The 27702-nt window shown below is 41.0% G+C and overlaps 4 protein-coding genes and 1 long non-coding RNA gene across 9 annotated transcripts; all 5 read right to left on the bottom strand.

Annotated features, from left to right (window-relative positions):
• Window positions 1-1109: 1109 nt before the first annotated feature.
• Window positions 1110-3409, bottom strand: LOC104450261. Of its 5 annotated transcripts, none has more exons than XM_039315369.1 (6): window positions 3301-3409; window positions 3115-3200; window positions 2798-2877; window positions 2225-2643; window positions 1871-2044; window positions 1110-1776 (listed from the first exon to the last, which is right to left on the bottom strand). In XM_039315369.1, exons 5-6 carry the CDS (start codon window positions 1931-1933, stop codon window positions 1285-1287), a joined length of 555 nt encoding a protein of 184 aa, XP_039171303.1. In that variant the 5' UTR covers window positions 1934-2044; window positions 2225-2643; window positions 2798-2877; window positions 3115-3200; window positions 3301-3409; the 3' UTR covers window positions 1110-1284. The 5 variants fall into 5 exon arrangements, with proteins under 5 accessions (XP_039171303.1, XP_039171302.1, XP_010063044.2 ...); XM_039315368.1 differs by having other exon boundaries at window positions 3115-3204; window positions 3301-3389; XM_010064742.3 differs by having other exon boundaries at window positions 2479-2643; window positions 3115-3390.
• Window positions 3410-5963: 2554 nt separating this feature from the next.
• LOC104452122 lies at window positions 5964-8063 on the bottom strand. Its single transcript, XM_039314612.1, has 5 exons — window positions 7949-8063; window positions 7620-7713; window positions 7301-7459; window positions 6359-6774; window positions 5964-6227 (listed from the first exon to the last, which is right to left on the bottom strand). The coding sequence occupies exons 1-5, from the start codon at window positions 8009-8011 to the stop codon at window positions 5964-5966; spliced, it is 996 nt and encodes a 331-aa protein (XP_039170546.1). The 5' UTR covers window positions 8012-8063.
• A 1378-nt stretch (window positions 8064-9441) lies between these two features.
• Window positions 9442-10392, bottom strand: LOC104452121. The gene is made up of 2 exons (XM_010066643.3): window positions 10160-10392; window positions 9442-10066 (listed from the first exon to the last, which is right to left on the bottom strand). The coding sequence occupies exons 1-2, from the start codon at window positions 10370-10372 to the stop codon at window positions 9599-9601; spliced, it is 681 nt and encodes a 226-aa protein (XP_010064945.3). The 5' UTR covers window positions 10373-10392; the 3' UTR covers window positions 9442-9598.
• Window positions 10393-12091: 1699 nt separating this feature from the next.
• Window positions 12092-13798, bottom strand: LOC120285975. The gene is made up of 3 exons (XR_005552308.1): window positions 13512-13798; window positions 12768-12885; window positions 12092-12543 (listed from the first exon to the last, which is right to left on the bottom strand). It is a non-coding gene; the product is annotated as an uncharacterized LOC120285975 (long non-coding RNA).
• A 9901-nt stretch (window positions 13799-23699) lies between these two features.
• Window positions 23700-26593, bottom strand: LOC104452120 (translation initiation factor IF-2). The gene is made up of 5 exons (XM_018876763.2): window positions 26237-26593; window positions 25896-25989; window positions 25594-25752; window positions 24574-25049; window positions 23700-24479 (listed from the first exon to the last, which is right to left on the bottom strand). Exons 1-5 carry the CDS (start codon window positions 26348-26350, stop codon window positions 24006-24008), a joined length of 1317 nt encoding a protein of 438 aa, XP_018732308.1. The 5' UTR covers window positions 26351-26593; the 3' UTR covers window positions 23700-24005.
• Between the last annotated feature and the right edge of the window lie 1109 nt (window positions 26594-27702).

Raw genomic sequence — 27702 nt, 5'->3', positions numbered from 1 at the left:
ATTTCAGAATTTTTCCTCCATTTCAAAATCCCACTTCTCTCTCACGCCCGTTTTCATTCCCCTGTTTTTCCTCCTTTTCCAAACAGAGCCTCGAAAGAAAGTAAAGGAAAAGGAATTAGAAATCTCAACTCCAGTGGAAACAAGAAACAAAGGAAACAAAAGAAAGAAATCCTTAAGGACTTTAGTACAGGCTTTCTTGTTGCCGGAAATCGTGGCGTGTTCCTTCCCTATTTGTGTTTCACGAACAAGAAAACCAGAGCCAGCATCAGTCACGAATGATACCGCCCCATGTCTGCCGAGGTTTGGTGAGGTTGGGATAGAAATTACACTATGCTTTGTGGGGGTGACTTTAAAATGAAAACAATGAATTTAAACAGTTCATACTATTATATAAAGTGAATAAAAATTCATGCTTCCAAGGGATCTTAATTTTTTGTTTCTTCGCCAACTATCCTTAGTTTCTTATTTCTACGAATAGAAACAGCAGTGACTACATTGTAAATACCACACCATCTTTTAAATGCTTCTATAGAAACAAGAATAACTAAAATTAGAGGTTCTTTTAGTCCTACTTTTTCTCTTCTTCTTTTTTATATAATTATTATTATTAAACCTAATTACGGTCTCTACCCTCTTTCACTCGCATTTAATTTCGGTCATGATATTTGCATAACGAAGGCCGAGATATTTAGAAAATTTTGAGTGATTGTTGAACCGCTAATTATTCTGATCATGCTATTGCGTTGCAATTCAATTAAAGAGAGCATGAAAATTATGACATGATTCTAGATGCGGTTAAAGTTTCCTAACCTTCGATTGAATTTAATTTGGGCCACAACACTTCAAGGACACTCTCTGATCTCTAATTTTTTTATTTTTTGGTCATACTCTAATCTCTAATCACATCACTTACATCACCGCAATGTTCTATAGCTAGCGCCCGCGCAAGAGTTGTAAAAACACTATGGACTCAAATTGCATAAGAGTGAAATTTTGGGAACTAAAATTCAAATTTCTAGAGATAGGGGCGAAACTAAAAAGAAAACAATCAAAAGGAGATGCGACTTCATCTTGTCTTAGCATAGTCACAACTTTTCTATACGTCCCATTGCACACAAGAAAAACTCTTTAACTCGAATTTTTGGGCACAACAATGATCCGATTAATATGAGAAGCCATCTCTATTTGGATTCAATTTCCTAACGAAGCACACCGAATCCGCAGGATGAATCCTTTAGGAAAGAAACTCTTAATTTCTTATTATAAGATAGTCCAAATAAGAGGTCAGTTCAGGAAAAATAGCGCTTTCTCGCACACCTCCAAGTCTGCAAGACTAGCGCCAGGAGAAGGAACAAAGCTCATGGAGGTACTCCCTGGAGCCATAGGCCTATAGGGCGCTCCTATAGGGCTCCGGCGAGGTGTGCTCGTGGTTTCTCCCTTGATGCTAGCCCTACGCGCCCTCTCTTCTGCTTTCTCCTTCTCTGCCTCAGCTACTGCAATCCTGCTCTGGTATCTGGAAACAGCAGCTTCCAGGTTCTCAATCCGGCGGTCCGCCACGTCTGCTTTCTCTCGCAGATGAGCCAATTCCCTCTTTGTCCTGTCATGCCTATCCTCGCTTATGCAGAGCATCTCCATCAGACGACGCTCCAACATTGACACCTTGGCCTCCAGCTCCTCCACCTGCTTACGCAGCATCACTGCCTCCTTGAGGCGGCTGGCCTGTTCTCCAGCATGATGGTCGCCATGCCTCTTAAGCTTACCGATGTCGTCGATGCCCTATCAGTATAAAGACCGGAAGTTCAAAATGACCGTCAGGAGCATGCACGGGATGATGTCAAGTACAACAAGGATAAAAATAAGATTCACTCACTGAAAGGAGCTCGCGGACTGCAGCATAAAGCCGATCATGCCCTCCCAGTCCCTTCTCCTCCATAAGTTTCCCAAATCTCCGACTGTTCTGGTTGCTCTTCAGATATCAGTATCCCTAAAGATCTCTTCCTTTCCAGGCCAGTGTCCTCAGTGGGTTGTAGCTCGGTGATTTTCACTGCGCATATTAAGAAAAAAACGGATAAAAAATCACAAAGGCATCGGAACTTAAAAGAGCGAGAATTAAGAAATATATAGCAGGTTGCCAGGACAAGGCTGATTTTTAAGCTACTGAGGCTTTCCAACTGTAAGAGTTATCAAAGAGTAATGCAAGCACCCAGTGGAGAAGCACCCTTACCCTTCAGACAAGGATTTGGGGATGTGAGTCCCGGTGATTCATCCAAGTAGTTGTCCTTTAGGGTTGAAGACTTTGTACTTTTGATTCGTGGAAACATTTTCAATTTAACAAAGAGTGATTCTCATGTTCATCGAATCAGTCACTTTCGGCGTGCACTGGTTCCTCCGGAGATTTCAATGTAAAAAGAAGTCAACCTATTACATCTTTATTCTCTACTACACGTATTAAGGGTGTGTGTTGATGTATGCATGCACCTGTTGTAGGGGAGGTATCATTCGATGCAGTCACCAAGCCCACAGTCGTAATCTGTGCGAAGCCAAATTTCTTCCGCAGTGTGCACCCCACCTTAATTGCATCAATACCAAAACCAACGGGCACCTGTGTCTCTCTTGTTAGGCCGTACTTAACAGAATGTACACCTGCATAATATGCAGGACGAGCAAAAAGGAACAGTTGGAAGAGAGCGGTAAATGGAAAAGTTCCTGTATGTCTAAATTGTAGAGGGAAATCAGCGGATCGAGTTTGACATGGGAATAAAAGTTCGACCCGAAAACACTTGAAAGAAGGGCCCACCTGAATACGCCAATAGTACTCTCAGAGCTTTCCTTCTAATTTGGTCGGAATTTAGGTTCACTTTCAACACCAGCTTCTTCCTGCCGAATTAGGCATATTTGGACCTTTGTTAACCAAGAAATAAGACGCTCACATTGAGATTCAGCCTATTTCTATGACTAAAACAAATGATCGACGGAATCCAGAGAGCATGTGCTCAGTTCCCACATAATCCCCAGCCACTTCGTCCCCAATAGAGATATCATTATTTCCATCGATCTTTCACTAGAAAGGATCCGGCTTGGTCAGCTTGTGCTCACAAAATACGAAGTACTCACCTTGCCTCCGCTCTTGGCGTCTGAATCGGTGTTGGCCGACCAGGAACGCATCGCAAACACCATCCTCGGGAAAATTGGACAAAACCCTATCTGGGTCCCGATAATATCATTAACTCCATCGAATTCTTACTAAAAAAGATCCGGCTTGGTCAGCTCGTGTTCACAAAAACGAAGTACTCAACTTACCTCCGCTCTTGGTGCCTGAATCGGTATTGAATGACCAGGAACGCATGGCAAACACCATTCTCGGGAAAATATGGGATACGCGCTCTGGCTCTTACTTATGTAAAGGGTGGGAAACTTCCATGTTCGAAGATTCGACAAAGAAAAAAAGGAAGGAAGGAAGGATGCTTTTTCGTGAAGAAATCGGGCAAGTGGACAGAGAAACAGTCAAGCCGGTGGTGGGTTCTTTGCCCCTAAAATTCTGTAGTGGAAAAAACAAAAAGAAAACTTGCAAGTAAAACCAACTAAAGAGCCTGTTTTTTTGTGTTTCTTAATAAGGTAGTCCTCGGCAAGACCTTAAATTGCAGCGCTCCGGGGCACAACCCCGATAACAAGGCCCCACGCGGTTGGGTAATGCCGTGCCCCTCGTACAACTTGCTGGCCCGGGGGCCACAATCGGGTATCCCTCTCCCTGGGGGAAAAATAATTGCAAGTTGGGGGCAAAATCCAGGCCCCTGGAAAACACATAAGAACCTAGTTTAAGACCTGAGCAGGTCTATAAAACGCTTAAGGGAAGACCCCCACAGGAGGGAGAACCTCCAAGGGTGAGAGTCCCCAAGTGGGGCCCCGTATCCCGCCTCTCAGGAGAGAAACAATACTGAGAGGAGCAAGGGGACCACAGTTGCTGGGGTAACAGCAAGTTCGCGAGGACGGTAGTTTGGATCCTACCCTCCTTAAATGGAGAGGGTACTCAAGGACCATGTGGTGGTTTGCGTTAAAAACAAACCCGGGGCTCTAGCTGGCTTAAATGCCAAGTTCCATCAACTGAACGCAAAGAAGGTAGAAGGCAATTTTTTACCACCTTGCTAAAATTAGATATGCTACCCAAATTACAAAAGAAAAAAAAAAAAGAAAAAAAAAGAGAGTAGATTATGAATAAAGTTCCGTGTCAATGTTTATATATTCCGAAAGTTTTCAAGCATTTTTAGTTGACAAAAAGTCAAAATACATTCCTTATTAAGATTTTGATTGAACAAACGTAAAATACTATTCAGACAATTCCTTATGAACTTTTATATGGAGATGAGAAAGACAAAATGAGGACAGGATGAAATGACTGTTATCTTAATCTCGATGGTTTTTCTCTTAAGATTACACGTATGAAATTAGTCTCTCTTGCAACAAACTTTGAAGAGTATCGCCCGACTATCTCTCACCACAACTTCATATTTTGACATACAACACGTGAAACTAGAGCTGCATGTTTCTTATCTGCAGTTTTTGCTTTGGGGGACTCGGAAGCAAGTGTTGTTGCTCTTTGGAATTCCCGAGCAAGTGCTTGGGCGAAGTGAAGAATAGGTTGCTGAGCACTTGATAAGAGGTGGGCATCTGTTGGGTACAATAACTTGTACAGTATACCCATTAATGCCGTTTGTAGTACTTGCGCTAGAAATCCAAGATACTTCATCTTTGATCAGGTGGAAGACATTTTCTAGAGACTTCAGATACAAATCACTTCCTATCGGTATGAGTCATCATATAGTCACTGAATTATTGAGAAACCTCTACACTAATTGGGGCAGGGTGTTGATCGTGTAATATTTTTTCGTACTTTTTATTTGCTTAGTTTGATAGGCACCTCTTATTTTGATCGTCGATATTAGCCATTAACAAATTGAGACTTTTTCAGTAATTTTTTCCCTTCAAACATGAACCCTCTGCCAAAGATAGTGTTAGAAAAAGGACTATCACCTCGGGATAGATACCTTCTTATTTTGATCGCCTCCTTAAAATTGCAATCCATGTCTTACATGGTCCCTGCAATTTATGAAGCATTTCATCGGATTGAGCAAGCCAGGCAGTCCCCGCGAGGCAAAAGCATTTCAGAGGAAGAATGCCAAATCCTTATCGTGTTCGAAGATTAGTAGGGATAGATAGCGACACTTAGCTAGAAATTCCATAAAATAGGCTACGCAGTTAAAAGAAGGTGCATCAACCTGCTACTTCGTAAGAGCAAAGTGCTAAACCATAATCCTCTTCGATCAACGATGGCCAATGGCCTCTGGTTGAGAATTTTCGAGAATGCGTCACTATTTGTACATATTCTATTGCACCAAATAAATGAAAAAGCTCTTTATAATGATAATTCATTGTAGCGAATCTACCAATACATTTCTATCGCACCAATACGAACTATTTTAACACGAGATGAAGTTGCTTGTCCTTCATCTCGTGTTAAAATAGTTCCAACTTTACTATACTGATAACTGTCCCATTGCACGCATAGGAAAAGAACTAAAATGACCCCATCGATACAAATTACCACCCCTGTTTGGATCCAGTTTCCTAACGAAGCACACCGAATTTACGGGTTGAATCCTTTAGAAAAGAAAGTCTAACCCCTTATAATTCAAGGTCAGTCCCAAATAAGTGAGTCGCAGGAAGAAGAGCGCTTTTCTTGCACACCTGACACCTCCATGTCTAGGAGTCAGGGACTAGGAGAATGAACAGAACTCACGGAGACACTCCTTGGAGCCACAGGGCTGGGACAAGCACCGCAGGGCTCGGACGAGTGCTCTCATGGAATCTCCCTCGACGCTGGCTCTAGACCTCCTCTCTTCCACTTTCTCCTTCTCTATTTCGGCTGCGGCAATCCTGCTCTGGTATCTGGAAATCACACCTTCTAATTACTCAATCCGGTGATTCCCCTCGTCCAATTTCTCTCGCATAAGAGCCAATTCCATCTTTGTCTTATCATGCCTATCCTCGCTTATGCAGATCATATCCATTAGGCGACGTTCCGTGATGCTGGCCTCCGACACCTTGGCCTCCAGCTCCTCCACCCGCTTACGCAGCGTGATGGCCGTGTCATCTGCCTCCTTGAGGCGGCTTGCCTGTTCTCCAGCACGAAGGTCATAATGCCTCTTGAGCTCACCAATGCCATCGATGCTCTATCAATGCAAAGACCAGAAGTTCGACATGACCGTCAGGATCGTGCACAGGATGATGTCAAGTACAATAAGCAGAGAGTTGAGGTTCACTCACAGAAAGGAGGCGGTGAACTGCAGTCATAAAGCTGAACGTGCCCTTCCAGTCCCTCATCCTCCATATTTTTCATGTCTTTGGGAAGGCAAGCTCCCCCAGAAATGCTCGAGTGTGCTGGTACAGCCGTGAGACTCTTGGTCTGAAAAACAGGCGAAGACGATGGAGCATGATGAGGAGCGGCTTGCATCTGATCTGACTTTCCATGAGATGGATGTGAAACTGTGGAGGATGAAGGTTGAGCCTTGGAAGCAAGAGGGCAAGACAGAGGAGGAAGAGGACGAGAAGGAGGTGATGCGTCTACTTGAGATATGGAAGAATCGGCTTGTTGTGGCGGTGGTTGGTCTTCTTGCGGCTTCTTTGACTTTTCAGGTTGCTCTTCAGATATCAGGATTCCTAAAGATCTCTTCCTTTCCCGGTCAGTGTCCTTGATGAGTATTAGCTCGGTGATCCTCTCTGCACATATTTAAGAAAAAAGGGATTAAAATTCACAAGGCAAAGGAACTTGACAGAGCGATTATCAAGGAATATCATGTCCGAAAGCCTCCTTTTGCCAGGACAAGGCTGATTTAAGCTACTGACATAACCTTAACTAAAGGGTTTCCAAATGTTAGACTTATCAAAGAGGAATGCAGGCATCCAGTATAGAAGCCCCACACATAGGGATCAGGGAATGTGAGCCCCGGTGATTCATCCCGGTATTTTTTCCATCCTTTTTTGCAACAATCCTCGGCCTTCTGGACTGGACCAGAAGCATTCAATCCAATTACGCAGAGGAAGCACACCTTAGCAAGGCTTACAGGTGAATACTTGGTCCTTTCAATTCGTGAGGACGTTTTCAATTTAACAAGAGTAATTCTCATGTTCATCGAATCAATCACTTTAAGCACGCACCAGTTCCTCCAGAGATATTAATGTAATTTCTTTTTACTGTCTTTATTCTCTACACAAATTAAGGGCGTATGCCGATGTATTGACGTACCTGTTGTGGGGAAGATATCGTTTTGTGCAGTCAGAATGGCCACGCTCACCAGGTATATAACGCAAATCTTCCGCAGTTCGAACACCACCTCAACTGGATTAATATGGCCAACGAGCGTGAATGTCCCTTCTTTTCCGTCGAAGCAAATAGTATCTACACCTGTGCAATATACAGAACAGAACCAAAGGGAACAGTTTGGAATAGAGCCTTAAATTTGAAAAGGTTCTATCAATGTACTGGAAAATCGGTGGATCGAGTTTCACGCTGGCATAAAAGTCGACTCAAAAATTGAATAATTACGGAAGAAGGAAGGCCGTACCTAGATGCGACATTGCTAGCACTTTCATTGCTTTCCTTTTAATTTTCTCACTGGGGCGAGACTTCACTTTCAGTTTCAGTTCCAGCATTAATTTCTGCAGATATAGGCACATTCCACCTTTGTTAACCCAGAAATAAGAAGCTCGCAAAGAGATCAGCTTATCTCTACAACTAAAACAAATGATTGATTGAATCCAGAGAGCGTCTATGCAATTCCCACATAATCTTGAACCACTTCGTCCCCGATGGAAGTATCATTATTTCCATTGATTATTTAAGAGAAAAGATCCAGCTTGGTCAGCTCGGGCTCACAAAAAACGAAGTGCTGACCTTGCCCACACTCTCGGTGTCTGAATCGGTGCTGGCCGACCAGGAGCGCATCGCGAACACCATCCTCGAGAAAATTGGTAAAAGTCTATCGAATCGCTTCTGGAATTGAGGGGAACCTAGGATCCACAGTGACGAGAGGGTAGCAGATGATGCAAGTTACAGTCTGTGGTTTATATTCTCAAATTCTTACATAAGAAAAGGGAGGGAAACTTCCCTGTTTAAAGGGAAGGGAAAAGAGGAAAATAAAACACGGGAATCTTGCTTTTTCGAATAAAGTGTGGAAGTGCACAAACAAATCGTGTTACTCCTAAAACAGACGAAAATTATCGAAAGGAAAAGAGCCCGATCCCCTAAAAAAATTTTAAACTTTAATTTTAGTCCTAATTTTGTCTCAATTTTTTTATTTTTAAGTTTTTTTTTTCAAACTTTAAGTCAAGTCCAAATATGCTTAGAACTTCTCTTTATTTAAAAAAAAAAAAATCTCAATTTTAAGTTTAGTCCCAAATATATTCGAAGAAAAAATAATCATTAACTTTTATTCTAATCTCAAATTTGTCTCCATTAGCCCTCCTTCGTCCAAAAATACGGTTAATCATCTCTAATTTTCATATCCTAGAATGGTTTTACTTTGGAAATAATTTCCCATGTCACCTTATTGACGTGAATATGTTATCAACGTGGAAATGCCACGTCAACTTGAGAGTGGACCACATGGGTAGATTTGAGAATAGATTGAAAGTTTATGATTTTTAGTAAACAAAACAATATTAGAGGCAAATTTTCGACTAAACCTAAAGTTTAAGATTTTTTTCTAGAGACAAAAAAAGTTCGAGATTGATTTGGGACTAATGTTTATGTTTACGGATATAGGAGTTACGGGCACACGGGAATTGGCCCCCAATAATTAAAATATGAGGCCTTTTCAGTACTATATTTTATTTTTTTTGTCTGATTATAATCTCTATTCTCTTACTCTAGGTTGTGTTGAATTTGTTCAAAGGAGGAGGTCCCGAGTTAATAACGAGAGCTGCCTTGAATTCGTGTCATTATTGTTTAAGCACAATGGCCGAGATTTTTGAAAATAAAATTACTTACTGTTTAACTGCTAATTATCTTGGTCAGCCATTACATTGCAATTTAATATGAGCAATCACAACAATCATGGCATGAATTCAAGTTTCCTGACTCTTTGATTGAATTTAATTCGGCCGCTAATGCTTGTCCATGTGACCGGGATTCAAGGACACTTTGCTATCTTAGTTACATCACCTACTATTGTTGCTCAGCCTGCGCCGGGATTAAAATTGTAAATCCATGTTCGGTACATGGGAGGATTAGGGGCTAAAATTGCAGGAGACTAAAATTTTTGGGAAGTAAAGTATAAATTTTTAGAGTTAGGGGGCAAAACTAAAAAACAGAACCATCAAAGGCAGATACAACTTCCTCACGTGTTAAAATATTCCAACCATACCGTCTCATTGGGCAAACGGAAAAAAAGAACTAGCTTCGCCATTGTTTCGCTCGAACAATTGGCATGACAACGATCCCACCAGTACGAATTGCCGCCCCTATTTGAATTCAATTTCCTAACGAAGCACACCGAATCTACCGGATGAATATATAGAAAAACATTCCTAATCCTCTTATTATTCAAGGTTGTCTAAATAAGTGAGAAAGTTCAGGAAAAAGAGCGCTTTCCTTGCACACCTCCGGGTTTGTGAGACCAGGACTAGGAAAAGGAACAAAACTCAGGGAGGCACTCCTTGGAGCCGCAGGGCTCGGAGGAGGTGTGCTCATGGTTTCTCCCCCGACGCCAGCCCTACGCGCCTTCTCTTCTGCCCTCTCCTTCTCTAAGTACTCAATCCGGCGACTCGCCTCGTCCAATTTCTGTCGCGTAAGAGCCAATTCCCTCGTTGTCTCAGCATGCCTGTCCTCACTTATGCTGAGCATATCCCTTAGACAACGCTTTAACGTGTTGGCCAGCAACACCTTGGCCTCCAGCTCCTCCACCTGCTTACACAGCATGATGGCGGCACCAGCCGCCTCCTTGAGGCGGCTGGCCTGCTCTCCAGCATGAAGGTCGTGGCGCCTCTTGAGCTCGACAATGTCATCAACGCCCTATCAATGCAAAGACCGAAGTTCAACATAACCCTCGGGAGCGTGCACGGGATGATGTCAAGTACAACAAGGATAAAAATAAAGTACACTCACTGAGAGGAGGTGGCGAACTGCAGAGTCATAAAGCTGATCATGCCCTCCCTGTCCGTTCTCCTCCATAAGGTTCATCGACTTGGGAAGACAAGCTCCCCAAGAAATGCTTGACTGTGACGGCATGTCTGCAGGACTTTCGGTCCGAAAATTACGCAAAGGCGATGGAGCAAGAGGGAAAGAAAGTTCGGGCACGTGATCAGGAGCGACTTGCATCTGATCTGACGTTCCTTGAGATGGACGTGAGACTGGGGAGGATGAAGGTCGAGCCTCGGAAGCGAGAGGGAAAGACAGCAGAAAAAGACTGTGATGTATGGCTTGGTGGGCCCCACAAAGAAAAAAAAAGAAAAAGATTTTTTTTTTTTTTTTTTTTTTGGTCTAGAAAAAGAGAAGAAGTTTGAAAAATCAAAAGACAAAGCAAAAAGAAAACAGTGGAAGTTTCAGCACTTTTAAAGAGAGACTGAGAGCTCTGGGGGTGGGGAGGAAAAAAGAAGAGAGGGAGAGAGAGAAAAGGAAGGAACGGAAAGAAGAAAGAGAAAAGGGAAAGGGGATTTCTAATGTGGTAAGTAATCGAAGTCTCTAAGATTTCTAATGTGGTAAGTAATCGAAGTCTCTAATCGTCTATTCGAAGGAATCGTCGAAATTAAGACTTGAAATTCAGATTTGGAAAAATTATGACTTGCTGCATTTAATTGGGGAGTTTTCGAGTGGCGTATACACACACATACATATATAAATGATAGTTTAGGGTGTTGTGAAATTAAAACATTTTATGGATTTCAATTTGAGCTTACGATTTGTCTAGAATGAAATTTTAAATTCTGCTGCACATGTTAGATAGATTCCGAACTATAAACTTTGGGCTGAATTTCAGCCTTTTTGGCGAGGTTTTGGGACGACTAAGTAAGGGTTCTTTCGACAATGGTGGGGCAGCATTAGACCAAAACGACCTTGTTTTTTGTTTATTTAGCCACGTTAGTGCCACGTGAATAATTTTTTTTTAAAGAATTGGACATCAATTAAAAACCTTGTCGGAAAAAGTCACGTTAGTCAAATCCTTATCTCTTCGATTTTAGCATTTGAGTGTACATTTTTGAAGATTTGACATTTATTTATCCATTCGTGCTAAGTTTTGGCATTTGGGGTATCCACGTGAAAAAATCATTGAGGTTTCATGATCAGCTACGTGTGATGATTGAGCATTGAAAAATGAGATACTACCGAAAGCTCATAGCACTAGATTCTCAATTCATCTGGAAGCACTAAAATATACGAGGATTTGAGAGAAAACTTCTGGTGGATCAATATGGAGAAAGATATAGTGATGTTTGTCAACCAATGTATGATTTGCTAGCAAGTGAAAATTGAACATCAGAAACCTAGGGTTAGCTGCACCCACTTGTCCTAGCATGCCTATCCTCACTTGTGCAGAGTATATCCATCAGACGATGCTCCGACATGTTGGCCATCGACAACTTGGCCTTCAGCTCCTCCACCTGCTTACACAGCATGATGGCAGTGTTGTCCGCCTCCCTGGGGCGGCTGGCCTGTCCTCCAGCACAAAGGTCGTAATGCCTCTTGAGCTCACCAATACCATGGATGCCCTATCAATGGAAAGACCAATCGCCATAACCATCAGGAGTGCGCACGGATGATGTTAAGTACAGGAAGGATAAAAGTAAGGTTCACTCACTGAAAGGAGGTGGCGGATGGCAGACTCATAAAGCTGATCATGCCCTCCCAGTCCCTCCTCCATAAGTTTCATGTCCATGAAATGGCGAGCTCTCCCATAAATGCTTGACTGTGCCGGCATGTCCGCAAGACTCTGGGTCTGAAAAGTGCACGAAGACAAGGGAGCAAATGGGAACAAAAGTTCAGGCGCCCAATCAGGCGTGGCTTGCTTCTGATCCGACGTTCCGTGAGATGGATCTGAGACTGGGAAAACTGAAGGTCGAGCCTCGGAGGCAAGAGGGAGAGACAGAGGAGGACGAGGACGAGAAAAAAGGTGATGCTTCTATTTGAGATATGTAAGAATCGGCTTGTCCTGGTGGTGGGTGGTCTTCCTGCTGCTTCTCCTCCGACTGTTATCGTTGCTCTGCACATATCCATTTTGATTCGTGGAAACATTTTCAATTCAAAAGGAACAATTACCATGTTAATCGAATCAGTCACTTTCAGCGCACACCAATTCCTCTGGAGATTCATTGTAAATGGAATCGACTTATTACGTCTTTTGTCTCTACATATCTTAAGGGGGTGTTGATGCACGCACCCGCCTATTGAAGGGAAGGTCTCATTTTGTGCAGTCGCAGAGCCCACGCCCAAAATGTCTGCGTAGCCATTCTTCTCCAGTTTGTGCACCACCGGAAGAGGATCAATATTTTGTCCTAAAAAAGAAAAAATCAATATCTCCAACAAGCGTGCACTCCCTTTTTTTCGTTCAAAGCAAATTGAATCTACAACCGCATAATACAGAGGACAAGCAAAAAGGAACAGTCGGAAGAGCTGAATAGGAGAGAGAGTTTAATCGGAAAGGTTCTGTCAGGAAAATCAGTGCATCGAGTTTGACGCTGAGAAACCTTGCATTTCCACGGACTAAAGAAGGCTGTACCTGGACCCCTTCCTGCGATTTCTCTGATGCCTTTACTTTTGATTATCCTCGATTGAAAGGAGATAAAAGACCTACGTGCATACAACAATCTTCTAATTTGACCTCTGCGGGGAGGACGCTGTTGAAATAACGGTAAAATTGATTTTAGTGACATCTCAAATCAATAAATGATAGAGGACAAAGACTGCATGTTCTCCACGAATTCAAGATTGAAGCTGCTGAAGAATTCTCTTACCGTTTTTGTTCTGTGTTTAATTTTGTTATTTTGTTTTCTCCATTAAATGTTATTATTGACATTTGTGAGCATTCTCTTAGCTTGATAGTTATAACTTATATGTACCAAGTCAAAGCAAAAGCTTATTCCTCCATTGTTACATCTATGCTCCTACTTTAATTTTCTAAAGTCTATAATATATTTTTTTTGTCCCAACCGTATTAGGATCAACTTCGACACAAGCTTATGACAAATTAGGCATATTTCACATTTTCCAACTCATTTTCAAGTTTCAACCGAACGTTGGGAAATATTGTCATTTTCCTAAAAATTACTTTCCTAGAAAATATTTTCCAGAAATACCACATTTTCCGCCAAATGAACGGAATCAAAATGTGAAATTATTTTCCAATGTGATCCAAACATATTAAAAAAACATATACATTTTCAATCATACATCACCAAACAAAAGAAAGCTAACCGTATTCCTATTTTTCTTTATCATTGAGTTTTATGCAAATAAAACGCACCATAAGTTTCCTAACTCTTGATTGAATTTAATAGGGCCCGTATGCTTGTACATGCCTGAAATCAAGGATACTCTGATCTCTAATTATATTGGTTGCATCACGATTTTGTTATTTAGCCTGTGCCTGCGCAAGAATCGTAAATCTGGGGTCAATGCATGGGAGGATTGGGGACTCAAATTGCACGAGTGAATTTTGGGAACTAAAATTTCAATTTCCAGAGATAGGGGCGAAACTGAAAAGAGAACCATCAAAAGGAGATGTAATTTCTATCGCCTTAAGATAGTTCAACTTTTTCGACCAAAAAAGGGTAGTTCAACTTTACTATACCGTACCATTGCCCAAAAAGAAAAGGTAACTAAATTGATCCCATTGATACAAATTGCCACCCCTATTTGGATTAAAATTCCTATCGAAGTACACCGAATCTGCGGGGACGAATGTTTAGGAACAAAATTCAGTTTTACTTTATTATTCAAGGCTGTCTAGGTAAGAGGTCATGTTCAGGAAAAAGAGCGCTTTCCTTGCACACCTCCAGGTCCGCGAGACAAGGACCAGGAGAAGTAAAGCAACAAAATTCAGGGAGGTCCTCCATGGAGCCGGTGGGCTTGGACGAGGGTGCTAATGGTTTCTCCCTTGGCGCTAGCCCTAGATGCCATCTCTTCTGCTTTCTCCTTCTCTCTTTCGGCTACAGCAATCCTGTTCTGGTATCTGGAAACCTCCGCTTCTAAGTACTCAATCTGGCGATTCGCCTCATCCATTTTCTCTCGCATAAGAGCCAATTCCGTCTTTGTCCTATCCTCACTTGTGCAGACCATATCCATTAGATGACGCTCAGGCATGTTGGCCATCCACAACTTGGCCTCCAGCTCCTCCACCTGCTTACTCAGCATGATGGCGGTGTCATCTGCCTTCTTGAGGCGGCTGGCCGTTTCTTCAGCATGAAGGTCGTGCTGCCTCTTTAGCTCACCAATGCCACCAATGCCCTACCAATGCAAAGACCAGAAGTTCGACATAACCTTCAGGAGTGTGCACGGGATGATGTCAAGCACAAGGATAAAATAAGGTTTACTCACTAAATGGAGGTGGAGGATGGCAGAGTCATAAAGCTGATCGTGCCCTCCCGGTCCCTTCTCCTCCATAAGTTTCATGTCCTTAGGAAGGCAAGCTCCCCCCGAAATACTCGAGTGTGTCAGCATGTCCGCGAGACTCTTGGCCCAACACATGTGCGGAGACAATGGAGCAGAAGAAAACGGAAGTTCGGGTGTGTGATCAGGAGGGGCTTGCATCTGATCTGACGTTCCTCGAGATGGATGCGAGACCGGGGAAAATGAAGGTTGAGCGTTGGAAGCAACAGTGAGAGACGGAGAAGGAAGAGGATGAGAAAGAGGTGATGCTTCCACTTGAGATAGGAAAGAATCGGCTTGTCCTGGTGGCGGTTGGTCTTCCTGCTGCTCGTCCGACTGCTCTTGTAGCTCGGAGATGCTCACTGCACATGTTTAAAAAGAAGAGGATTAAAAATGACAAGGCGAAGGAACTAAACGGAGGGAAAATTAAGAATTATTTAGCACGTCCGCAAGCCACATTTTGCCCGGACAAGGCTGGTTTAAGCGACTGACATGACCTAGAGTTGAATAAGAGTATTGCAACCATCGCACCCACAGAGAGGGATCAGTAGATGTGAGCCCTGGTGACTCATCCAAGTATTTTTCCCCTCTTTCTCTTGCAAGAATCATCGGCCTTCCAATCTGGACCAGAAGCATTTAATCCAATTGCACGGAGGAAGAATACCTTAACAAGACTGGCCGCTGAATACTTGGTCCTTCTGATCCCTGAAACCGTTTTCGACTTAACAAGAGTAATCGATCGCTTTCAGCGTGCACCAGTTCCTCCGGAGATTTCAATGGTAAAAGAACTCGACTTTTTATGCCTTACTCTACACGTATTAAGGGTGTATGTTGACGTATGCACGCACCTATTGTAGTCGCCAAGCCCCTGCTCATAATCTTTGAGTTGCGAAATTTCTTCCGCAGTAGTTTCATCACAGCAGTTGGATCAATGCCATCGCCAATGAGCTCGAACGTCTCTTCCAATTCGTTACATGCAACAGACTCTACACCTGTACAGGACAAGCAAAAATGAACGGTTGGAAGAGAGCGTTTAAATCGAAAAAGGTTCCGTCTCTCTAAAATTTACAGGAAAATCGGCAGATCGAGTTTGACGCTAAGATAGAAGCTCGACCGAAAAAAGTGAATGTCCACAGAGGAAAGAAGGCGGTACCTGGATGGCGTCGCAGTAATTTCAAGGCTTTCGTCCTAGTTTTGCTACGGCAGTAAGACTTCCGGTCCAATTTAAACACCAATATTGATTTCTGCCGAAGTAGGCATATTCCACCTCATAAGGCCAGATATATTTCTACAACTAAAATAAATGATTGACAGACCCAAAAGCATTAAAAAAAAAAAAAAAAGATTGACTGAATCTAGAGAGCCTGCACGCAATTCCTACGTAACAATCTCGAACCCCTTCGTCCCCATTAGAAATATCATTATTTCCATTAACTTTTAACTAGAAAGGATCTATGTTGGTCAAAAAGTACTCACCTTCCCTCCATTCTGGGTGTCAGAAGCAGTGATGGCCGGAGAGGAAGGCGCAATGAGCACCATCCTCGGGGAAAATCGGCGAAGGAATCGATCTCAATCGCTTCTAAGATTGACGGGAATTAGGATCCGCGGCCACGGCAGCGTACGAGGGGATGGGAGTTTCAGCATGCGGGGCAGGCTCTCGGACTCTTATATACGAAAAGAGAGGGAGGGACCATGCTTTTGCGAAGAAATTGCGCACTTCACAAAAACGCGCCGTCGACCTGGTGGTACATTGGTGCTCCTGAAGTTGGCCGTGGGCTATGGGCATCGTGCTCTCGCATTTCGAAACTTTGCTAGGGACAAAAACATAAAGAAAAACATGCAGTAAAATTTATAAAAGAGCCGGTTCGCTTGTTATTTTTTTGAGAAAGTTTGAAATTAATTTTTTACGTTCCTACTAAAATTTAACTTAATAATAAATGTGTGGATTTTGCTCCAAAATCGAATCGACGGCGAAATACCTTTTAGTATATTCAAAAGCAATATGTGAATCAACAAAGGTTCTGAAAGATCATTTTTTTGTGGATTTTAGACAAAAAAGCAATTGCCAAAGAAATTTAGAAATACGAAAACTGACACTGGCCCACTGAACTCCGGTCAAGTCAGAGCTGGGCCTTTCGCGTTTTCATCGCCATTCACTGCAATCACGGCAAACCGTGTAAATAATGGAAAAATTGCAAGAAGATAAAGATGAGAAATAAATTTGCAAAGAACAAGTTATGTGATTGATCGAGGATTACAAAAAAGATGATGTGGCTATTTGTAGCCCACATTCGATGGCTTCGAATAGTCATGAAATTTAAAAAGCAAAAATTATCCCCAAAAATCCTGAATTCATTACATTTTGGCAATTTAGCCATAAATCTTTTAATTTTATCAATTAAATCCTAAATCTTTTCATTTTTTTTTATCAATTGAGTTCATACGGCCAATTTTAGCTATAAATTATTAATATAGATGCTGACCATCCTCCGTCATATGGTCGGCATTAACTTGAACAACTTTTAATAATAATATCTTCTTGAAACTAAACCAACCGAAATTGACTTAACCCTAGCAATAACAAGTCAATACAACATCGCAATAAGTAAAAATAAGGAGACAAATGCCAACGATAACACAAGGATTTGATGTGGAAACTTAATGCGAGAAAAATTACAAATCGTCAAAAAACTTTTACCAATCACTAAAAATAGTATGACACACAAAGTGTTCTTCTCTAGTCACATACTAGAAACTCAATATCAACAGTACAACTATATTTTTTCACCACAAAGATAGATTAAAAATAAACGGAGCAAGAAAACCGTAATCATGATCGGAGAATTCGGAGGAGGTTCTTGACTCGTAGCCCTCAGTCTCATGAATAACATGTTAGAAATTTGAGTCAATTTCGTCAACATTTAGCCTTTGAATTCAGACTGCAAACTTGCAACCCATTTACTTCCTTCGCGACTGTTCCCTTCTCTCTCGGTGAACTCTCACTATTCTCGCTCTTATCTCTTCTTGGTCTCTCAGGCACACGCGGAAGTAACACTCACCTTTTCTTCTAGCTTTTGGCTTTTTGACCTTTTTTTTTCTTTTTATTTTATATTAATGTCATCTGGGCCCACAAGAGGCGGACCCAGCCAACAAAGTTTAATGACAGGAACATAAGTTATTCCGATCGACATATATCATTGACATTAGTTACCTGGATATTTCCTAGCCTGACTTGTTCAACATAAGTTAACTGAAATGACAAACTTTGGCTTAAATTCACACTTGTTGGATTGGTGTGTGTCGTCTTTCTCATTAGATCTATCAAAATGAGTTATAGACTCATTTCTTAAACAATATATGATGTAATGAGTTATTATATGGATTTATTATATTCGATAAATAAGTCATAAACAGATTTGTAACTTATTTAAACTCAGCACACCTTTAAGACTCTCTTTCATTATCTCTTGTCTTCACTTGATTTCACGCCCACTCACTTTGCACTTTTGCCTTAGTTTGCACATCAATATTCTTAAATTTGATCAAAACAGCTTAACTGTGTCTTTTTATTTGTCGTGATTAAATGTATCTGGATCATTTTCAACCTGACCACCTATTTGACAGGTCAAAAATGACCTAACCACTTGTTTGACGGTCAATTTCCCGCCACATTTTTAAAAACATAGATATATTTCACCGTTGTGGAATTCAATGTCATTTGCGGATCGAATGGATGATATAGCCATTGGTAGGTTTACCTTCACTTTCCATAATCAACATAGATCTTCTTCACACTATAAATTTTTCACTAATTCTTGGATTCACACGCATAAACCATGCGCATACATTTGCTGAAAATTTCAAAGCGCGTGCTTGGTTGAAGTGACGAGAAGACCGGGCCGTTCGGCGCTTAAAATGAGATGGGTATCCTGTTTGGTACTGAAAATTATTTGGAATGCTTATCTGCCCTATGCGCGGTTTGCCATAAATTCAGGATCCTTCGTCTTCAATCTAAGCGAAAGACATTTTTGACCCTGCCAGAGATGTCGATTTGTCATTGAGAAACCTCCACATTGACTGGAGCACAATATTGGCGCGCAATAGTTTGTCGTGCTTTTAATCTGTTCAGTTAGGATTTGCAGCAGGATCCGTCCACTTGCCTTTTCTTTGGGTAAACAAATTCTTTAATCAAACAAAGGGAAAAAGGAAGGGAAAGGGAAGACACTCGATCGTGTTCTTACTACGTAGGTAACATATGGGAAAAATAGTTACCAAGAAATTGGATCATGGTTTAGGCGCGGGCCTCTCAAATAAACTCTCATGGTTTCCGTCTTCTTCTTTTTTTCAAAGTATTGAGAATTAAAGGTAGCTCCTACAAGGACTCAAACACTCCCATTCGGGTTGATCCTCCTAACGCTCTATCGCCAAAAAATAAAAGAAAAAAACTCAATTTGGAGGATATATTACTCATCTAACCCCAAACATTCCCAATTGGATTTTTTTTCCTCAAATATACTGCTTATTATACAAATGTTGAATTCATGGCAACGTGGAAATTAATAATTTTTTGGAAAATTTTCAAATAAGACTTGAAGTACCATAATTTTCTCAAATAAGAACCTAAAATAAATCTCATGTCAACTAATATAAATCTCAAAGAAGAGTTTAACTCACCGGTTGATAAGGGCATTTTCGTCCCTTGCATTCTTGAATTTGTTTCCTTTTTTTTTTTTGTATTAGATAAAAATCAATTTTTAAAAAAATGGAAGGAAAGGGAAATGGGGAGAGCCTCGTCATTGTTGCCGCCCCACCATCACCGATCCTCATTGACCCTTGGCCGATCATCCCCCATTGTCGTCTGCCCTTCCCGACGATGGTGGGACTATGGCGACGAGGCCAAGGGCTTAGCCCTTGCTTGATTGCCTTTTTTTTTTTTTTTAATATAATTTAAATTATATTTAAAACTAAAGATTATATTGGATAAAAATGCCATTGGCTGATTGGAATATTTAGCCGGCCAATGAGTCAAAGTCCTTAGTCGAAACTTTTATGGCTACTTTATGCCCTTATTTGAAATTGTTATGGTTACTTTAAGCCATTAATTGAGAAAATAGTGGCACTTCAAGCCTCTATTTAAAATTTTCCTTAATTTTTTATCTCTCACATGGTTCAACTTTCAATGTTAATTCCGCATCCTACAATAACTTTCTATAAAAAAAGAAAATCAAATTACGAAATAGTTTTATCCTTCCACGTACATTTAAATAATTTCTTTGTTTCCAATATTTTGTAATAAAGTGATTTGTTTTCCATCTATCTTTAAGATGGTGGTGGGACGGTACAAGGCTCAAGACCATCTAGCTCGCTGGCGTCTTTCTACGCCGAGTCTCTGCAAATTGTCTAGCAAGAATAATGCGCACGCTCGAGAACTGAACTTTTATGTAATGATTAAAGTGATTTTATTTAATCTCCAACGTTAAAATTTAGTGTACACGCGACGTGGGCACACACTTGCAGTTACGAGAGAAAAGAAAAAAAAACAAAGGAAAAAGAAATAATCAAGTTATAGGTTTTCTGTATACTAGACAAGGTAATCGCGAAATAATGCCTAACGAAGTTATTTGTCTTTATAATTTAAAATAAAAGAAAAAGAAGGAAAAATTGTTTAATGAAAGGATCAATTCCTCCGAAACCTCTATATTTGGGTCGATTTAAAGGAATTTAAAAATACTCGTAAAATTAGAACACTCAAGATTGTCCTAATTCCTTCATTGCTTCACCCTCCGTATCCAAACCCAACCGCACCTTCAAAATCCTCTTCTTTTCTCCCCCGATATCCTCCCTTGCTGAGAGCATAAAAAGGACTATCGCTACGTATGCAAAGTCGTGATAGGCACACCTTCATGTTTTGATCACGCCTTTAAATTTTGATTCATTATTTACCCGGTCTCTGTAATTTATGAATCATTTCATAGGATTGAGCAAGCCGTGCGGTCCTCGATATCGAGTGAACATCCGAGATGGCGCGAGTGTGAGAGGTCGAGCCGCTTCGCATTCCTAAAGCGTCAATATCGAAGCCTTATTGCTGTGCGAACACCCTGAAGAGGGCAGAGACATCTGTAGTTATTCATGACCTACGCGTGTGTGGAGATCAGACAATGAAATTTAGTATGAAATTTCACCGAACATGCTACGCAACATGTACAAGTTCCATGAATCCGCTGCTTCGACAGAGCAAAGCGCTAAACCATAGCGCTCTTCGAAGAATTTTCGGGAGTGCGCCACTATTGCACCAAATGAATGAATTAGCTCTTGATGAACGACAAATTCTGTAAAATGAGTTTTTGACCAAGACAAAGGGGAGAAGAAAAAAAAATGTAAAGTCAAAAGAAAAGGAAAAAGGTGGGCTTCAGCTCAATCATAAGGAAAAGCAACGTAGAGAGAGAAGACGGAGAACTCGCAAAAGGAAATGAGAGGAAAAGGGGGAAAAAGAAAGAAGAAAGAGGAGAGAAGTAAAGTGGGGTTTTGCGTGTGCTTACCGTGGATGCCTGGTCAAGCCGGCTCAATTACGTACCACCAATGCCTGGTCAAGCCGGCTCAATTACGTACCGTAATATCCAATAAGTGATTGTGCCCTTTGTTCATCCAATCGAAGAAATTTCAAAGTTAGATCATAAATTCGAAGTTTTGTGAGATTTAAGCTATGAAGTCTGATTTTTGAGATATTGAACTTTGAAATTTCATGGAAATTGTGGATTATGTCATTATAGAGCCATGGGTTCGATGGGTGTTGATTAGGAGCAACAGTTTGGTCAGAGGGAATTTTGGGTTTGCGTGCGACTTTCGCATTATGTTGAGGTTTAGATAATCATTTCGAGTGAGCAATTTGTTGGCGTGCAAGAGTCATCTTGTTAGCTTTTAGGCGTGATTTCTCCGTGTCATAGTTGAGGTCGAGTTTTACTTGATTTTAACGTTGTTTCTCATTTAATTGTTAGGATCGTGAGTTTGACGATTCGAGTAACATTTGTTGTTTGATCATAGGCATTCCAAGGTGAGCGGTAGTATCTTTTCTTTGATTTTATAAACTCATATTTCGATAATGAAATGGGTTAGTTATGTTATAAGTTAAGAACGGGCATATTTCTTGCATATATTGGATCGACTACCATATGTGTATTAGATATGGAAATGTTATCTTTGAATTATAGTCTGAATTGACTGCATATAAATGGGTTCACAAAACCTTTTGGGAAAAACCTACAATTAGTTATTGACTTTAAATATGGTTTATAAAATGTTATATACTAATTTGTGAACCGGTTTACAAAGTGGAGTTTGAAATAGTTTGGCAAATGCACTGAGATATGAAATGGTTTATAGATTGTTATGGATGTTGTTGTGGATTGGTGTTGTTACTCATTATTGCTGTGAGCCCAATAGATCGTGGGTATGCATACTAGTTAGGATATCCTTATGGACTAGCCACCGGCAATATAAATGAAGACCTTGCTAACAGGGGAGTTTTGCCACCTTATCACAAGGCGTTATGTGTAAGCATGGTTGATATTTGAACACAAGTTTGATCAACGGATAGACCAATGACATATGATTCAAGACTAGCTAGTAAAATGGACTATTGGTGTGTGATTTTGTTGAGATTAATCAACGAACTTGACTATTAATGTTTATCATAATATTATTAATTTAACGAATTTTTTTATATTTATAACTCATTTTTATCTTATGATAATTGAGATAAATCAGTTTTAATATTGTTTTGTAAAGTGCAATATGGGTGCTCGATCTATTTAAAAGAGGCATACTACTCACTTTATTCATTCTATTTATCTTTTGTGTTTTTCAAGTCCCTTGGTTAGTGCATGTTATGTGAGAGCGTTATTGTGGGGATTTTTGATATTGTTTTGTAAAATACAATATGGGTGCTCGATCTAGTTAAAAGAGGTATACTACTCACTAAGCTATAATTGCTCATTCTATTCATCTTTTGTATTTTCCAGGTCCATTGGTTAGTGCATGTTAGGGTGAGAGCGATATTGTGGGGGCTTTTGGGAGTTGGATTTTACATAGTTTGAGATTGCATCATTCGGATAAAAGGACGACCGTGTCATTACCTCTATTCCTATAGGATTCGGGGTGTGACAAATTCAATTAGTAATTAACAATATCGAATCAATTGATACACACTTGAGTATTATCAAGTTGATGCCAGTGCTAAGTTATTATCTCATTCTCACATCATGTAATGACGAGAAGGGTTCCTACAACATTCACCTTGCATTCAAAATGAATTTTGGGGAACTCTTGCCAAAATGCTACCATTGATATAGGAGTTGCGGACCGACCTATATATATAGATATATTTTGCCATATTGTATAGGAGTTACGGGACAGACCCCAAAAAATAAATATAGGAGTTACGGGCACACAGGAATCGGCCCCAATATGGCAAAGCTCAAGTTGCAACAACAGCGGCTACATTATAAGATCACTTCCGTCCCGTCTTCTAATGCTTGAACAGAAACTAAAATAATTAAAATCCGAGGCCTTTTTAGTCCTATATTTTCTTTTTTTGTCTGATTATAATCTCTATTCTCTAACTCGCAGACCTGTTTGAATTTGTTCAGAGGAGGAGGTTCTGAGTTCATAACGAAAGCTACCTTGAATTTGCGTCATTATTTTTGCAGCATGAAGGCCTGAGTCTTTTGGGAAATTCTTTAGTTACCTTTTAAGCGCTAATTATCTTGGTCACGCCATTACATTGCAATTTAATTCGAGCAAGCACAACAATCGTGGCATGAATTCATACGTGATTCCAGTTTCCTGACTCTTGATCGAATTTAATTCGGCCCCAAACGCTTGTGCCACGCGACCGGCATTCAAGGACACTTTGCTATCTCTAATAATATTAGTTACATCACCGAATATTGTTGCTCGGCCTGCGCCGTTCTTAGAATTGTAAATCCATGTTCGGTGCATGGGAGGATTGTGGGCTAAAATTCAGGAGAGTAATAATTTTGGGAACTAAAATATAAATTTCTAGAGATAGGGGGCGAAACTTCAAAAGAGAACCGTTAAAAGTATGTACAACTTCCTCACGTGTTAGAATAGTTCCAACTATACTGTCACATTGCACAAACAGAAAAAAAAAAAAAAAAAAAAAAAAAAAAAAAAGAACTAGCTTCACCATTGTTTCACTCTAACATTTGGCACGACAACGATCCCATTAGTACGAATTTCCGCCTAATTGAATTCAATTTCCTAACTAAGCACCCAAATCTACCGGATGAATATTTAGAAAAACATTCCTAATCTTCTTATTATTCAAGGTTATCTAAATGAGTGAGAGAGCTCAAGATAAGGAGCGCTTTCCTTGCCCACCTCCTGGTTTGTCGGACAAGGACTGGGGAAAAGGATCAAAACTCAGGGAGGCACTCCTTGGAGCCGCAGGGCTCGGACGAGGTGTACTCATGCTAGCCCTACACGCCCTCTCTTCTGCTTTCTCCTTCTCTATTTCGGCCACAACAATCCTGTCCTGGTATCTGGAAACCGCAGCTTCTAAGTACTCAATCCGGCGATTTCCCTCGTCCATTTTCTCTCGCATAAGAGCCAATTCCCTCTTTGTCCCAACATGCCTATCCTCACTCACACGGAGCATATCCATCAGACGACGCTCCGACATGTTGGCCATCGACAACTTGGCCTCAAGTTCCTCCACATGCTTACGCAGCATGATGGCAGTGTCGTCCGCCTCCTTGACGCGGCTGGCTTGTTCTCCAGCACGAAGGTCGTAATGCCTCTTGAGCTCACCAATGATGTTGATGCCCTATCGAGGCAAAAACCAGAAGTTCGACATAACCTTCAGGAGTGTGCACGGGATGATGTCAAATACAGCAAGAATAAAAGTAAGGTTCACTCACTGAATGGAGGTGGCGGATGGCAGATTCATAAAGCTTATCATGCCCTCCCAGTCCCTCCTCCTCCATAAGTTTCATGTCCTTGGGACGGCAAGCTCCCCCAGAATTGCTTGAATGTGCCGGGACGTCCACAAGACTCTCGCTATGAAAAATGCACGAAGAGGATGAAGCAAAAGGGAACGAAAGTTCAGGGGCGTGATCAGGAGGGGCTTGCATCTGATCTGATGTTCCTTGAGATGGACCGGAGACCGAGGATGAAGGTTGAGACTCGGAAACAATAGGGAGAGATGGAGGATGATGAGGATGAGAAAATGGCGATGCTTCTACTTGAGATATGTAAGAATCAGCTTGTCCCGGTAGGGGTTGGCCTTCTTGCCGCTTCTCCGACTGTTCTTGTTGCTCTTCAGGTGTCAGAATCTCCACAGATCTATTCCTTTCCGGGTCAGTGTCCCCAATGAGTATTAGCTCAGTGATTCTCTCTGCACATATTTTTAAATAAAAGAATTAAAATTCACAAGGCAAAGGAACTAAACAGACCGAGAATTAAGTAACACATAGCATGTCTGGAAGCCCCCTTTTGCCAGGCCTAGGCTGATTTAAGCTACTGACATAAGCTTAAAAGGGCTTCAAGATGTTAAAGAGTTATGAAAGAGAGATGCAAACATCCAGTGACGAAGCAACCGGCAACGACAGACAGCGATTAGCGGATGTAAGCCCCGGCAATTTGTCCAAGTATTTTTCCTTTCTTGCAGGAATCATTGGCCTTCTGAACTAGACTAGAAGCATTCGATCCAATTACACAGATAAAGCATACCATAACAAGATTTACAGCCAAATACTGGGTCCTTTCGATTCGTGAAAACATTTTCATCTTATCAAGAGTAATTGTCCTGTTCATCAAATAAGTCACTTCCAGCGAGTACCAGTTCCTCTGGATTTTCCAATGTAAAAAGGAACTCGAGCTTATTACATCTTTATTCTCTACTACACATATTAGGGGTGCGTGTTGATGTATGCACGCACCTGTCATAGGGAAGCTATCATTTCGTGCAGACAGGATCGCCACGCTCATGATTTCTATGACGCAAATCTTCCGCAGCTCAAACACCACCTCAACTGGATTAATATGGCCAACGAGCGTGAATGTCCATTCTTTTCCGTCAAAGCGAATAGTATCCACACCTGCATAATATACAGGACAAGCAAAAAGGAGCAGCTGGATGAGATCATTAAATCGAAAAGGCTCTGTTTCTCTAAAATGTCCAAGAAATTCAGATCTGAGTTTGATGCCGGGATAAATATCGACAGAAGAAAGAAGGCCGTACCTGAATGCGATTGTGATAGTACTCGCATGGCTTTCCTTATGATCTTGTCACTGGGACGAGACTTCGCCCTCAATTTGAGCTCCAGCATCAATTTCTGCCGAAATAGGCACATTCCACCTTTCGTAAACCCAGAAATAACGAGCTCGCAAAAAGATCAGACGTATTTCTACCCCCAAAACAAATGACTGACCGAATCTGGAGAGCATATACGCAATTCTCACATGATAATCTCGAACCACTTCGTCCCCACTCCCCAGTAGAAATATCATTAATTCGATGTAATTTTTACTAGAATGAGATCCAGCTTGATCAGCCCGTGCTAAAAAATATGAAGTACTCACCCTGCCTCCACTCTCGGTGTCTGAATCGCTGTTGGCCGACCAGGAACGCATCGCGAACACCATCCTCGGGAAAAACCAGCAAAAATCTGTGGCGATCGCTTCTGAAACTGACATGAAGTTAGTATCCACAGCGACGACGACGGAGTAGCAGATGATGGGAGTTTTCAGTTTGCGCGTTACACCCCTCACATTCTTATGTACAAAAAGAGAGGGAAACGTCCCGCGTCAAAAAGTCAGAAAGATAAAAAGAGAAAGGAAGGTTCTGTGTAGGAACGAGACTATTATGCTCCTGCGAAGAAATTGCGGAAGTGGAAGACCGGACAGTTGACCTGGTGGCCCAGAAATTGTGGTGGGAAATCGTTGCTCCTCGAGGTGTCCGGCATCGTGCCCCTGCAATCTCTGTTAAAGAGCCTGCTTTTTTTTTTTTTTTTGAAAAAAAATACAAAGTGAGTTTTTACTTCTTCTTCGAATTTCGAGGGCTCTCATTGCCACCCTTTTCTAATAATATTTTATGTTTAATTCGAATTTAAAAGAAATTATACATGAAATTACATGCCCAAATTTATATATCATGAAAGTTTAAGGTATTTCAGATTAAGAAATAGTCAAAATACATTCGTCAAGATAATTAAATTAGGAGAAGTGTAAAAAATTTATTCAAACACGTCCTATGTATCCTAATTCCAATGTACTTGATTTTTATAGGCTAGGGACTGCCTTTTGGTCCTTTTTTTTTTTTTAATCTCAGATGTGCATAGGAAACTACATGAAATAGGAGAGTAATCTTTTGACCCATACTTCAAAGGCATGTCCAAATATTCCTTATCGAAAATTTCATACATTGACCTACCAGAAGAGATCATTCATTATGAAAATCGTATTCCACCACACAAAACCTAAAACTGGAGATAAACCCTAAAGGGCCTAAACCCTAAAAACATTTTCTTTCTACTCCTAGGAGATTGAACGCGACTGATAACTATTCCGAAAAGAAATTGATTTTTGAAATAAAAATAGTTTTTATTTAATTCTATTCTTAATTGAGTTTTTAAGAAAAAATACATGTTTAATAACAACATAAAATTTTTATTTTCGAGATAAAAATTCAATTGATAATAACACAAAATTTCTCCTTCTCAAATGGCAATGAACGGCAAGGGGCAACCAATAGGGTAGCGAGTAGCGGTGGAAAAAATATGAAGTGCTCACCCTGCCTCCGCTCTCGGTGTCTGAATCGCTGTCGGCCGACCAGGAACGCATCGCGAACACCATCCTCGGGAAAAACCAGCAAAAATCTGTGGCGATCGCTTCTGAAACTGACATGAAGTTAGGATCCACGGCGATGACGACGGAGTAGCAGATGATGCGAGTTTTCAGTTTGCGCGTTACACCCCTCCCATTCTTATGTACAAAAAGAGAGGGAAACGTCCCGCGTCAAAAAGTCAGAAAGATGAAAAGATTAAAAA

The sequence above is a fragment of the Eucalyptus grandis genome, chromosome 6 (assembly GCF_016545825.1).
Source record: "Eucalyptus grandis isolate ANBG69807.140 chromosome 6, ASM1654582v1, whole genome shotgun sequence".
Lineage (NCBI taxonomy): Eukaryota > Viridiplantae > Streptophyta > Magnoliopsida > Myrtales > Myrtaceae > Eucalyptus > Eucalyptus grandis.
The sequence above is the reverse complement of the archived record's forward strand: the minus strand, read 5'-3'. Positions and strand labels throughout refer to the sequence as shown.

Bases quoted from the DNA above. Each gene is read 5' to 3' on its own strand.
- LOC104452121 (XM_010066643.3), bottom strand. From the start codon at position 10,372: ATGCAAGTCGCTCCTGATCACGTGCCCGAACTTTCTTTCCCTCTTGCT. The intron at 10,067-10,159 runs GTGAGTGTACTT...TTGCATTGATAG, and splicing joins CAGTTCGCCACCTCCTCTCA to GGCGTTGATGACATTGTCGA.
- LOC104452120 (XM_018876763.2), bottom strand. From the start codon at position 26,350: ATGTCAGTTTCAGAAGCGATCGCCACAGATTTTTGCTGGTTTTTCCCG. The intron at 25,990-26,236 runs GTGAGTACTTCA...CTATTTCGGCAG, and splicing joins ACACCGAGAGTGGAGGCAGG to AAATTGATGCTGGAGCTCAA. The intron at 25,753-25,895 runs GTACGGCCTTCT...TATATTATGCAG, and splicing joins ACTATCACAATCGCATTCAG to GTGTGGATACTATTCGCTTT.
- LOC104450261 (XM_039315369.1), bottom strand. From the start codon at position 1,933: ATGGAGGAGAAGGGACTGGGAGGGCATGATCGGCTTTATGCTGCAGTC. The intron at 1,777-1,870 runs GTGAGTGAATCT...TTATACTGATAG, and splicing joins CAGTCCGCGAGCTCCTTTCA to GGCATCGACGACATCGGTAA.
- LOC104452122 (XM_039314612.1), bottom strand. From the start codon at position 8,011: ATGGTGTTCGCGATGCGCTCCTGGTCGGCCAGCACCGATTCAGACACC. The intron at 7,714-7,948 runs GTCAGCACTTCG...CTATATCTGCAG, and splicing joins ACACCGAGAGTGTGGGCAAG to AAATTAATGCTGGAACTGAA. The intron at 7,460-7,619 runs GTACGGCCTTCC...TATATTGCACAG, and splicing joins GCTAGCAATGTCGCATCTAG to GTGTAGATACTATTTGCTTC.